The following is a 14,709-nucleotide window of genomic DNA, read 5'->3' as shown; positions in this document are numbered from 1 at the left end:
ATTTATATTTCTATTATTACAGACAGGAGCTTCGACGAAGGAGGGAAGAATGCGAACGTTTCTTAAAAGTCAACGAGAAGTCTTTGGTGCTCGTCGATCCCGTCAATAACATTGACAAGGTGACTCGATTAATCTTGAATGAACAGAAAGGTACGTTGCATTTTTGAGAGGTGCATATATACAGGGTGTTTCTTAATAAGAGCGAAAAATTTTAGGAGATGATTCTTTGTCGAAAATTAAGGGAGGTTTTTCGTATAAACATATACTCCTACATGCCTCTCTGTGGAGTTACACTCCTCCAAAAATGGGAGTAAAAATCAGGTTTTTATTTTTTTCTCAAATTTGAAACAAGTTAAAGAAATGAAATTAGGTGGATATTTTCTACTAGTAAAAAGGTTATTTATTAATATTTTTTTCAACCTCCCGTATTGTTATAAGGGGATGAAACTAGCAACTCCTATTCAATTTTTTATTAGAACTTTTTAATGGGCCGGAATATGATTATCTAAAAATATGCATTAAAAAGTTTGATTTATTTAGAAACTTTTTTATTTCTTTTATTTTTTTCATAAAATCAGTAGTTTTCAAGAAAAAAAAAATAAAATACGTTATCGTGCACAGCACGATGCTAAATAGCATAGGTTTCGAATTACGACAAGTTAAATTTTAAAATAAAAGTAAAATTAAAGTAAATGTTGGGAAAATTAGAACAAAACAAAATTATAATAAAAACCTAAAAAATAAAAACCTAATTTTTACCCCCATTTTTGGAGGAGTGTAACTCCACAGGGAGGGATGTAGGAGTATATGTTTATATGAAAAAACCCCTTAATTTTCAACAAAGAATCATCTCCTAAAATTTTTCGCACTTATTAAGAAACATCCTATATATTTATTTATAAGAAATCTGTTGCAAATTTCTTTTTTAAATTAATATATTTAAAAGAAAGACCGTAGTGCGTATCTTAATTTTAAAAAATATTTGGAAATTTGAAGCAATAATAAAAATTAAAAATTCCAGGGCCAATAATACGAGCTAATTACTAAGGTCTAAATAAAATAAATACATATAATAATAAATTCATTTAATAAAAAACAAAAACGTTTCGACTTTACTTAGTCTTCTTCAGTAAGAAATATAACAAAATCAACGAAGTGCCGCATAGAGAGAAAGAAATCATAAGTATAAAAAGAAACAACCGTTAGAGCGCTATAAATAAATAAAAAGAAGCCGATAAGAACCCTTGTAAAAGAACATGTTCCGGCAGCACAACAAATGAGTGACCCGGAGTGACAATTGGCCTCCTATTCAATCACAACTTCTTCGTTGGGAAGCGAGAAGCTCCTGATTTGAAACTGGCCATAACAGCTGTGTCCGAGTCTATCATTTTCATGATAATTTGTCATAAACATGTCTCTATAAAGCTCAAGATATTCCCACAGGCCTCCCATCATTTCGAAGTCAAGAACACGACTGCTTGTTGAGCTTGTTGTGTTGTTGACTGCTTGATTGACTTTTTGTTATATTTCTTACTGAAGAAGACTAAGTAAAGTCGAAACGTTTTTGTTTTTTATTAAACGAATTTATTATTATATGTATTTATTTTATTTAGACCTTAGTAATTAGCTCGTATTATTGGCCCTGGAATTTTTAATTTTTATTATTGCTTTGCAACACACGAGCAGTATTAATATTATTATTGTTTTAATTTTCGTTTTATGGAAATTTGAAAATTGTCCAAATTGCATGAGTCCAGAGAGCTTGGTGTTTAAGCTACTGATTATCCTCAAAATGGTAAAACATCACTGCACCATATGCTGACACATTATTAAGAGTCGTACTTGCGAGAGTAGTATTACGCAAGGCGTGTAATGTTTATCATGGACGTGGTTTTAAGTGTAATCTGCGGGGATAACGAGAGGTTAGCGAAGCAAGGTTGGCGTCAATATCGTTGCCTCGTGTATAAGAGAGGTAGAGATAGAGAGAGAGAGAGAGAGAGAGATATGAAGAGGTCGAGAGATCTGCAATAAAGGCGGAGTAATAATGTCGCGTGCGCAATACCGTCCTTCTCTGTCCCGTGTATCCGACTTCAAAATGCAGGAACCATTCTCGGATTATGCGCTCCTCGGTATTGTCTCGCGTCTATTGACTCCCTTAGAACTGTACTAGAGATGGCTTCTCGGGATATGTCATTTTCGAACACGCCGAGTGGAATAAGGAGCACCCCCGCTGTAGGAGGGGCGGGATTCCTTGATATATAACAAGAATTACAGCGACTATTAGCTTAATCGTTGGATACGCTATCGAAGCACCGACGATATTATCGATAAACGAAAGTAGATAACATCGAATAACGCGAATCAAATCACTCGGAAGGGATGTGAACGTGTACAAACGACGAGGATTATACACGCATACACGCATATACGGAAAGAGAAATGCGCGCGATGAAGCACAATGTGATCAGATACTCGATATTTCGAGGCGCGAGTAGTCGAGTATATTGAATCGCGTTTCTCCTTGAGTTAATTACGTGCATTCGCAGAATACACCTGCCCATGCACCAGACCGCGCGTCCTTTACGTCGCGTTCAATCGCGCGTCATAAACACACGCGGTTGCGGCAAGTGCGACAGGAAGAGAGAGAGAGAGAGAGAGAGAGAGAGGGTGAGCGGGGTGCGATGAGTCAGGCACGTATTCTTTGCAGAAATTCTGCGGCGCGCGCAGTGACTTTACGAACGATATCGAGTTTCGCCCCGTGGTAGAGTCGTCGTGGCATTGTCGGCGAAAATCCTATTCACCGTCGTGGCGGCAAGCGCGATTCCCGCGTCGCACAAAAGCAGCCACCGCCGCCGTCGCCCCGCAAAATATGTGATTCGCGAAGCCCGGCTTAAGACCCCCGCGCTCCGTGACGTCGCGTAAACTTGCATTCTCACCATCCATCGCATTTCTCCGGCAGCCACTCTCTGGATAGATTTAACGTCACTCCGCAAGCCGCATCCTCCCTTTGTCCCGCCATTTTTCGCTACAACCCCCCTCCCCTTGCTCGCGCGATTTAACCGCGATCAAAGAGGGGTATTCATCGATTCTGCAAATATGTCAGTCGCGAAAATTGCGATCATTTATCACAAGTAAGTGTTACGCAATGTTGAAAACATTGAACAGTCTACACTGTAAAAAATAAAATGTTAATTATAGCATTTTTCACGTCCCAGAAAGTCCACTCTAAATTTTAAATTAAAATGACTCATTCGTCGTATGTTACTTATTGACAAATTAAAAATGTTAAATAATTGACACGATACTTTATATTTATTTTTGTTATCGTGACTTTAAGTGTAATGCGAGGGGTAAACCGCTGATCAAAATTATGTACACTAATGCCTACTAAAGCCCAGTTCCTGGGCATTACTGCTAAGTTTTTAAAATTTAATAATTTAAATTTTAATAAATTTAAAATTATTATTTGGAAAAAAAGACTTAATAATACTTTAATAATGTCCATTATTACGCATTAATCCTTCAATAAAACCAAATAATGCCCAAGTAATGCCCAAGCAATGCCCAGTAATGCCTCAAATCTGTACACCGCAATGCCCTTAGCGGTTTACCCCTCGGTGTAATGTAAAAATAACATACAAGTTAATTAAAAATTGCATGAAAAAATAGTTTCCATAACTCGTAAGAAATGTTGAGGACATTAACATATAATAGTAATTATTTTAACTTAAATTATTTGTAATAGAAGCATTTGATTTTAGTAAATTTGATTATTTTTGTATGTCAAAGTTCAAGATTATTTGAAGATTCACTTTAACTTTTCCTAGAATGTTAAACTGACTTTGAGACATGTTGATTGTTTAAAATGATTATATTAAAAATACTCAAAATAATATTCCATTTCTAAGAGACATATACAAAGTGTTAAGTTATGAAGGTGACATAAATGTAACACCTGAAAACGTTATAAAAATAATAACTTATAGGTTGTATGTTAATTTTACATTGAAGTACTAATCAAAACGTGGTAACACAAGAAAATTTTAACATATGGACGCACAATTTTTTTACCGTGTACTTTTCGAGCGCTCGATAAAAATTGTGTAACGCGATGTCAAAGTGCGGGGGATTCGAATAATTCATTTCCACATAGAATCTCCAGCTCATAGCTCATTCCATGTTTTTGCGTACAAGCAAGAGAGCTGCGTTCGTCCTGTTGCGACATGGATCGCACAACTCGTAATTCCATTCGCGTAAGCCTTGGAGCGGAGGGCAACTCGGTTAAAGCTCTCCGTTTTACGGTTACGACAGATCTACTCCACGATATCTTATCGATTCACACTCGCCGCGCTTACCGCGGATGCGTTTAACCGCGTTCGCATCGTTCGTTCGTTCGTTCATTTGTTCCTGAAGAAGCTGCATCGTCGTCGTCGCCGTCGTCGATGGGAACTAGGGGGAACGACGGTGTCGGGAACGGGGGAGAATAGCAAATTGAATCCCGCGGAAGCGTGTCGAGGCGAAGCTTGGGCTCCCTCTGCGGAAAACGACACCGTGTCTCTCCAGCCTTTCCTCTCTCCTACTTTGAGATCGATGGGGAATCGAGTTATCGGCCTTAGTAGATCGAGCGTACCTGCGCCGCGTTAACCCACGAAACTTTATTACCGATGCACCGCATCGCGCGAACCTACGCGTGCCTGGACTCGCGAATTCCGGAAAATCGACTCCCTCTCGCATCCCTCTAGCCTTTCTCCTCTCTTCTTTCGGACACAGTTACCCTCGATCTTGGTAAACCTCCCCTCCTCTGCCCATCCTTCTCTTCGGAGTGAGAAACTTCTTCCTTTCGCATGGTTTTCCGACTTCCGGTGGGCAAGAGACGATCGCCGGAAGTGATCCAGCTAGCTTCTCCACACCACGATTGCTTGATTCACGAGATTGCCTCGTAATGAAAGTCGATATCGCGATACGCGTGAAAAATGAAGCACGTCTCGAACGATAAGTATTATTATCGTAGCTGCAAATTTTGTAGATGATTGTCTGCACATTTTAAAATTGCGTGTAAAAAGAATTAAAGATCGAAACTGTATCTTAATGAAAAATATCGACAAAGATACTTGAAAATGCAGTCATAATTTCTTTTTTATTATTGTCGTCGATTTTATAGAGAACAAAAATATCTTGGATATTCTCCGAAGATGTATCGGATGTATTTCTAGGGTCTATTTGTTAGATATGTTTGACGATGCAGATAACGCGTGCGGTTAACAATGTGAAAACTCGATACCGCGGTCGGATGTAAAAAAGGTCGATGAAAAATTGCAATTCTCCGCGGATTTTCTTCTTTCATCCGCCCTGTATTCCCGATTAAAAATTGTCGACCATAGTTCGGTAACTCAGTTTGACAGTCGAATATCCAGCCACTCATCCAGATGACGTACGGTGGAAGGGTAACCGATTGTTGACGTCGAGTCTCAAAACGGTGCGACGTTTATACGAGCGGTGCCGAGAGAAGCGGGAGACAAAAGCGCGCGCTTTATTCCATATCGAGTGGCGGATTCGAGTTTCTATGGTCGGATTAACGCCCTCTCCTCCTCCTTCTCTACCTCGTTCTTCGTGGTATCGGTGTACGGGCTTTACGTTTGATTCTCCCCCGAAACTTCTGGCAAGTTGCATTAGGACTGAACTATGCGCGCGAGCAGTATTGATCCTTGATAGTTTGCAAACGCCCGGCAAGAATAATTCGCGATACCGAGTAACGAGCTTAATCTGGCAAGTCACTCTGGCGGCTATCGATCCCACGTCTCTTGTTGTTTTGTTCGAGGTATTAGCGTCTGGCGTGCATTAGACGCGCCGAAAAAAATCTCGTATGCAAAACGAATAATAAAATTTTAAATATAATTAAAAAATGTAATGTGATGCAAGAGACTCTTGCGTCACGTTTCCACATCATTGCTTCACATTGCGTTATTTTTAGAAAAACAAAAGGTGATTATAACATATACTTGTATTTTCTGTGGATCCTCAGATTGGTTCAGACTGAAGCTAAACTGGTTCAGATCGAATTCAATCTGGATGCAGCCTGAACTCGATCTAGATCGCAGATACCATCGGAAAAAAGAGCGCGGAGATGCGCTATTTCATCGGCCTGAAAAAAATGTGCGAATCCCTGTATATGGGGATGTTTGACGGAACGTCGATCGGCGATCCGATTCCGATTTCGAGCGATGTCGAATCCGCACGAGAATGCGGCCGCGCGCTGGGTTGAGAAGCGAAACACGGGGCCAGCTATGGTTTCCATGGTAACTCACACAGTCGATTTTCCCGGGAAACGCTTAATTCAATATTCCTTTGGAAGACGGGCCGTCGCATATATATATGCAAACATATAATGCGTGCCGCTCAAACGACGCCAATGACGAGCGGACCTCGCGCGCCTCCTCGCCGCCAACTTGACATCTCTTGACAAAAGAAGACGTGTCGGCTATTGTCAATACCACTTTGACCGTGTATGTTTGACATGTATTATGTACAATACGCATCTTTTAACGCGTATCGAAGATCGCTGCAGTTTTTGTCCTTCGTCTTCTCTTAATGAGATTCGTCTAGACGCGGAGAATTCTACTTCGAGCCTCTTCACCTTCCTGCTTAAGATTGCGTAATTTTGCCTTGTTTATCAGATACGGATAACACATAATAAGGTAAAATATATAAAAAAATAATTTCGTTATAAATTTAATTGCATTTCTTTGTTAAATGAATCTCTATAAATTCGATATAATTGATGAAATAATCACGATGGGAAATAAAGAAATTTGTTGGGAACGATCGTAACAATTGCAATGAAATTTTTAGACGCTCTTCAGACAGCTTTCGTAGGGAAGGATTTATCTCGCGTTAGTACATCGAATTTTATATCGATGGAAATAGTTCCCTTCGACTCTGATTCGTTTGAACGGCGCTTTTAACGCGAATGCAATCACATGGGGGTGAGCGATAAATCGGAACGGAACTCTTTTCGGTTTCCCCGGATTCGTTCTACGTAGGAATGCGTCGATAGTGTTTAAATCAGGTGCAGCATCGGCGTAACGAGAGAGGGGGAGAAAGAGAGAGAGAGAGGATAGGTAGATAGATTACGAACTTTGCAAGGCGAGGGGGATAAATCGAGTAGAAGAACAAAAAGACACTTTCCAATTACGGCGGAGGCTCCAACCCGGTGTAGTTGACGGCCAGTTAGGTACAAAGAGACAAATCGACGTCGATAACTTGGCACGCGCATCATTTGAGCGCCAAATACCATGTCGGAAAATATCGAATTTCCCGCGTAAACGAGGCGTGCCATCGGGAGTGAGAAGAGGGAGAGGAAAGAGAGAGAAGGGACGACAGGCCGTTCAACAATTCCATGCATTTGTGGGCGTGCGCGACCGACAGATATATATGCGAAAATGATATTATATCTCGCCGATATTTTTTGGATGTACGCGATCGCTGAACCGGACGTCGATCCAAGGATGACGTCTCTCCATCTGTTCTCCTCTTTCGCTTATTCGAGGAATGCTTCACTGTCATTACAGATATGATGTTACCAGATTTACGTACAAAATCAAGAGTTCTTTTGATCTCAAATAATTTGGAAAAAAATCAATCTTATTTTTTATAATATATTTTCTTCAAGTATATTGCTCCAAAATTTACACACTTGTAGTTTTAATTTTTTAAATTTATATTGATAAAGTATTTTTTTTTATTTATATAAAAGAAGGAAAGGTTATTTTAAACGAACTGTTGTATATAAAGGGGAGAGATACATGAAATCTATATATCTACGTCAAATAACACTGATCTCGATTTGGTTTCAAATCGCTAGATACTGATTTACGATTTACTGCATCACGTATCTAAAGGCACGAAACATGTTCGCTGTTATTTCACGAACGTTTCATGATGCGAGAGATACGATTATCGACCTCCGGATATAAAAGCACTTCGGGTGCACAGTGAGTTTAATTAGATTTTTATTCGGCCGCTTTATCAGAGAGTAATAAAATAACTGCGCGCGAATATTTAGCGATGGTACGTATTTAGCATCGGAAAAGCGGCCCGGTCAGATTTATTTACACGAACGGTCGTATCGCAAGGCTGGCAATTAGCGATCAATCGATCGGAATTAAAAAAATATGAAATTTTGATCTCCGGGGCCGATAAGTGTGATTAATGGCGAGTAACGCCAATCATCGCTGTAGAGCGGGGATGATGGGCTCGCTAGCCAGGATTGATTGCACGCGCTTTCCGTTGCATATTTTATTCGTATAAATGCCCTTTATATGCATCATCGCCATGTGCTTTAAAAGCTCTAATGGGCAAAAAAGCAACTATTTTGTGTTCAGCTTTATTTTATAGCAATAGTGGTGAATTGTCAACCGCGGTGCTTTTCAATGCTCTGTCTCTTTCTCTCTTGCTCTCTCTCTTTCTTGAATAGTAGCTTGATTCGCAGCGATGAGATGCCTGGAATTTCTCCGACAGTGGCGAAAGTTTGTTTGCTCCCTGAACTAAGAATTAAATTAAAAGACGCATCGTGGCGAAGCCTCTTCCGACCGTCTTCTGTGACTGATACATTACTCTCATACCGTTCTTTTAATACTCATCAAAGATTGAATTCATTTGTGTTCCTAAACTTTTTAGAAAATCTCTTTCAATTCACCGTGTCGTTAATGCTAAGCGATGAGAATAAATTGAAAGTCTTTTCGAAGAAAGAAAAGTTTCGCCTCCCGAAACAATAACTTTGCATACATAAACTTTGGTAATTAATCTTATACGTAGTAAAAAATAAAATGTAAATTATAACATTTTTCACATGTCCCAGAAAGTCCATTCTAAATTTTAAGTTAAAATAACTCATTCGTCGTATGTTACTTATTGACAAACTAAAAATGTTAAATAATTGACACAATACTTTACATTTTTGTTATTGTGACTTTAAGTGTAATGTAAAAGTAACATTAAAAATTACATGAAAAAATAGTTTCAATAACTCGTAAGAAATGTTGAGGACATTAACATATAATAGTAATTATTTTAACTTAAATTATTTGCAATAGAAACATTTGATTTTAGTAAATTTGATTATTTTTGTATGTCAAAGTTCAAGATTATTTGAAGATTCACTTTAACTTTTCTTAAAATATTAAACTGACTTTGAGACATGTTGATTGTTTAAAATGATTATATTAAAAATACTCAAAATAATATTCCATTTCTAAGAGACATATACAAAGTGTTAAGTTATAAAGGTGACATAAATGTAACACATGAAAACGTTATAAAAATAATAACATATAGGTTGTATGTTAATTTTACATTGAAGTACTAATCAAAACGTGGTAACACAAGAAAATTTTAACATATGGACGCACAATTTTTTATTGTGTATTAATTAATAAATTCCCTTGTTTCTTATTCACATGCGTATGATGTACATATATGTATATATTTGTGTTCTTAATTTTAATGGATTGTTTGATGAAATTGACATGAATCTTTCAATGAAGTTTTGAAAAATGGCTTCACAATCAGAAAGAATCTTTCGCTAATTAAAATTTAATATATCCGATTAAATCTTGCGAATCAAGATTCTCAAATTGATTTGGATTTAAGCGAATTTTTTCTTAACGCGTCTAGTTCCTAGTAAAATTTAGATACAATAATTTGTATTTCGAATAATTAAAAAAGATAAATTATATCGCGAGACGCATAAATCGTTTTGATAACGTAAGGCATTATTTCGGGCTTGTCTAAAGATTGAATGCGAACCGAGGCTACGCTCAGCTAATTGATCGTTAAGAGCATCCCCCAACTGAAGCAACCCGGACCGTTTCGCCCGTTTCAAATAGAGACAAGCGCTTCTTTGTTTTCGAACGTGGAATTCTAGCACCGCAAAGCGCCCCTCGAGGGCTCACGGTTTAAGCCGGAAACGCGCGATTCAAGGATTGCCGCTGCAGGTGCGGCCGTTCGTAAAGCTAAACTTCATTTACTTCAACACCCGCCCACAGACTGCAACCACTCACGAGACGGCCCAATCAAATTAGAAGAGCGTTCAAAGTATCAGCTCCGCTTCCTCGAATAGATTCGACTTCTCAAGACCGATTGCGAGAATAATGGAGCTTATAATTATTGAATTGAGTCGTAAATAATTTTCGACAGCAGTATCTTTTTTTCCGGACGTACATAAGTGACTCGTTAATAATTTACTTTCCATCAATAAGTGTGTTTCTTCTTTTTCAAGTCACTCATCGTGAAAATGAGCATCACTCACATTAATAAAACAAAGTATTCATTAATTATGACTCAATCACCATACAGTTTATCACAGCGCTGCTACTTCCAATTAATTCTCAATCCATAATATTTTCATCATTTGAAGTAACTTTGGCTTAATGAACGTTAACTTTTCCAATAATTGTCTACGGGAAAAAGCAAATGATTGATCGAAAATGATTGATTTTTAACTTGAAATTTTCAATAGAAGCATGTAATAAAATGTAAAATTTAAAAAGGGAACAATATTTTTAAAGATGGAATTATTTATTAAATAAATTTATTATTTATTAAATTATTTCGAATACAGGGCAAATTTTAAGACATTAATTGAACAGCTTATGGAGGGTCTTGAATAAATAAATAATGATTTCGAATGATTAGTTAGGCAATTTTGACTTGAGAATAATAAAAGAGTGAGAGTAATTATTGAGGCTCTCTGAAATCTGGAGCCAGAGATTTATTAGAAGTATGCACATATACAAGTCAATATAAATTTATGTTATCGCGTGGAAATTCTGAATATTTTCACCATTCATCGCGTACCGCGCATTCTTTGTAGTAATCGACTCGCCGGATCGTAAATTAGTAAATGGATCCTGCAATTTTAACGCACTCTCTCCGTGCATGTCCGCGGGCATTATTTCCTCTGCACTTTTTTTGACCGACGACAGGCGCGACGTTTCGTTAACTATACAAACGTGGAAAATTCGAAGCCGCGCGCGAATGAAATTTGCGCGAATGTGACTTGTACTTGCCGGTGATTATTCCGCGACAATGACAAGCCGGAATATTCACGAACGTAGCAAATGATAAATAAAAATGAGAAGTTTTTTAAGTATATGCTCGTGAATACAGTGAAATGAATCGTCATTTTTACGATGAGTGAAATACAAGAGACGTTGCTTATATATTTTCTTCAAATCAACGTCAAATAAAGATTGACATAAATTATATTACGCAGATCTATTATTAATATATCGATGTAAAATAACAATGTTATGAATCAACACATTTAAAAATAATCGATTTTTATTTGCTTTCTTTGAATGAATATTTTGATTGGAAAGTTTACGATTTTATTTATATTTTATTTTATTTATATTTTTTCGATAAAAAATGGAAATTAAAATACGAAACAACGAAACTGGAACTTTGCACGATATCGTCGTTCCAAATGGACCGTGATTAGTCGGTTCGTCGTGTGCGCGCATCCCCTTCGGACCACAGCAATTTCTTCCATTCATTAGAACACTCCATAGTGGGCAACATGCCACACATGTGAGCGAGCGAGCAACGCGACCGAGATAACCGGAAATGGCGTTTGGGAATCGCGTGGAATTGTAGCTTGTTTATACATTCTCGTTAACCCTGGAATCTCTTGCGGAATTCTTAAATTACAGCGAAATTCTGCGCTGTATAAAATCAGAATAATAGAAAAGTAGGGAATTATACAAAATTAAAAATAGAGAATTATATATTACATATAATAAAATGAAGGCGCCATTGCTTTATTAAGATATAAAAATACATTGAATAATGATGGAATTTCGATTTATCATGATTGATTTACGACTGAAATTTCCTCGATCTTAGCAGGATGTATACTTGTCAGTGATGGTTCAATTATTATTCTTAATTTAATAATCTTATTAAAAAATATATTTAGTAAATATAATATTAATGTAAATCAAACGTTATATATATATCTCCACGTATAATATTAAAAATTTTCTTATTGAAGCGAAATTAAAGGTCCAATCAAAGATATTAAAGAAAAAAATTATCATAATGAAAAATATAAAGTTTGAAATTCTAGTCTTTTTTCAAATCAGTGATATTTCGATAAATAAATAAAGTCAAACAAGACGATTTCACGTTCATTTGGAACGTTAAGAGTTTTAAGTTTTCGATACGATTATGGCAGAAGTCGCGATTTCGATCACGGGACTAAGGCCGTGGCAAGGCCGCCGCGCAGTCGCGCGATTCTCTTCCCTCCACCCTCTCTCTATCTCTCTCTCTTTCTCCCTGTCATTCTTCCTCCTTATCGCACACGTGTCTCGCCGCGATAAACTGCCGCGTCAGGCAGCGGCGCATCGTACTACGTCGCGTAGTAGGCCGTAGTACGCGACCTTCCCCCTCTCCCGCCATTCATTCATGAATGACGAAGCGCGGCGGAACTTTTCGCGCCGCTGCAATCTGCCAGGAAATCGACGTAGAGACGCGGGACAAAGGACGGCTTTGCCGCGTTCGCGTTCCCGTTCGCGCCTATCTCTCAAGTACCCTCAAAATAACGCGTGTATACGTTTGTTCGTGGCCTATAAAGGGAACAATGTAGCGTGTACGAGACGCGCTGGAATTACTAGATAAGTTTCGAAGAGAGAAACAGCGCGCAAACTCGAGGACAGTTATTCTCCTCGTATCGACAACCGCGGCAAAAAAAGAACAAAGAGGAAGAATCGAGCTCTTTCCTCTCTTTCGCACATTTTCAATAATATTTGCTGGGTATCCCAAGTTAAATATTATATTAATTATTAATATATTAATTATTATATATATATATAAATTATTATAATATATTAATAAATATATATATATATTAAAATATTATATATAAATTATTATAATATATTAATTATTAATTATGAATATATTACAAACTTACGTACAAACACATACTTGTTATTGCTTCAGCGCAAAATTCTCTTTCTCCGACAGCCGCCTCATTTCGCAAACGGCTTCATATTTGTTAAAATCTATCTCTAAAATATCACACGCCCCATGAACTCGTATGCTGTAATAGAGTTCAAACAACGGTCGAGAAATCTCCGTCCCGTATGATGGTCCGAAAGAGATACCTGACATTGTATTAAACCCGTTGAGGCGTGGGAAACTCGACCTAAGAAAACACGCTGTATGCACGCTCCCTTTTCGCAGACGGTGGCACGCCGTTAAATGGCGCCGTTAATTCCGAGGCCCGCTGGTCGTCCAGCGCCCTGGAGATCCGTGAGACCCTGGTAGCGGGTAAACACGCCGTCGCAGCCACGGAGATACATCCGGGCGATACTCTGATAGTCGAGCCACCGCTGGCGGGCTGTCTCCTACCCGAGTTCTACGGCACCCATTGTCAGCATTGTTACGCGAGGTGAGGAGAAAATTGCCGCCTCCGGTCTCCCGAATTTAATGGGTATGGTCCTTGGACGGCGGCGCCCCCCGTAATCCTTCTCCGCGTGTAGCTTCCGCTTTGTCTACGGCCCCCGGCCCGTGGTAAGCCCTACCGTCACGTTATCCACGGCTTTTTACGGATAAACTCGTCGGCGAGAAAGAGAAAATGGATTTCATTAACCCGAGCAACGAACAACGTATGCGGACGGAAATTCCGTTATTACGCATGCTAACCAAGCTATACGAAAAATTGCGAGACAACGTAAATATTTAAAAATACTTACTATAAAAGACGTGAAAAAAGTCTCTTAATTTCCAGAAAACATTATTTTAAATATTCTTTTAAATATTTTTATACACTTTAAATTTACTATTTATTCATAAAGTGATTTGTTTGTTAGATCTGCGTTTGTAGATTGTCGTAAAATTGTTAAACGATAGGTTTAAACTTATCTCGATTGAATCTCGTCGCTTTCGCGCGCGGAAAAAGTTTTTGCGCTCAGTTTTTATTCGTCAATTTACATAATTCACTCCCACGGCTAACCCCATTTTTCCTTCGATCGATCTACGAATATCCGGGAAATTTTTAGACTGAAAGCACCGATCGGATGCCCGAACTGCAGCTGTGTCGCTTTCTGCGGGAGAAAATGCAGGGACATCGCGATGGCGACGTATCACAAGTACGAGTGTAAAATACTTGCATTATTGATAGGTAAGAGTATAAACAAACGCATTATACAGTATCGTTATAAACTATTGTAGATATTTCATAATATTTTTTTCTGATGAACATTACGATGTTTCTCTTTGAAACTGGAAATAATTTTCTCCTTATTCAAGTTTAATTAAACGCCATAATTTTTTACAATATTTGATATCTCTTAAGATTAGTAATCACAATATTTTTATAATAAAAATGTTCTATAAGAATAATAATATAAATGTTTTATAAGAAAGTTTATCAAAAATTGGTCGAAATTTCTTCATCTTTAATGTTACATAGCTAAAAATTATTGATATTTTATTAAAAGATATCGTGTATCAAATTTGCTCGATACAATAATTGAAATCAAATCGACAATATAATAATTAATATATGAAATAATGAGTTTTATTAATTTCTCGAAAGAAAGGCATTCATTTTGGCAAATAAAAGCTCCATTTTATACGCGCATTTGGCATATCTTGAGTGTCATAACCGAGACTCTTACAGGGTAATTATGAGTCACTCTTGAA

The 14,709-nt window shown here is 37.8% G+C and overlaps 1 protein-coding gene across 3 annotated transcripts in view; it reads left to right on the top strand.

Annotated features, from left to right (window-relative positions):
• Positions 1 to 14,709, top strand: part of LOC145973251 (protein-lysine N-methyltransferase SMYD4) — a 62,116-nt gene that overhangs the window by 41,556 nt on the left and 5,851 nt on the right. For all 3 annotated transcript variants that reach the window (XM_083102499.1, XM_083102498.1, XM_083102497.1), the window contains 3 exons: positions 23 to 150; positions 13,246 to 13,453; positions 14,064 to 14,185. In XM_083102499.1, the coding sequence (XP_082958625.1) occupies positions 23 to 150; positions 13,246 to 13,453; positions 14,064 to 14,185 (458 nt within the window). The remainder of the gene's footprint in view (positions 1 to 22; positions 151 to 13,245; positions 13,454 to 14,063; positions 14,186 to 14,709) is intronic.

This window comes from Camponotus vicinus, unplaced genomic scaffold, assembly GCF_025532165.1.
Source record: "Camponotus vicinus isolate PSW18456_S1 unplaced genomic scaffold, iyCamVici1.0 SCAF_6, whole genome shotgun sequence".
Lineage (NCBI taxonomy): Eukaryota > Metazoa > Arthropoda > Insecta > Hymenoptera > Formicidae > Camponotus > Camponotus vicinus.
Note: the sequence above shows the minus strand (reverse complement) of the source record. Positions and strands in the feature narration are given on the sequence as shown.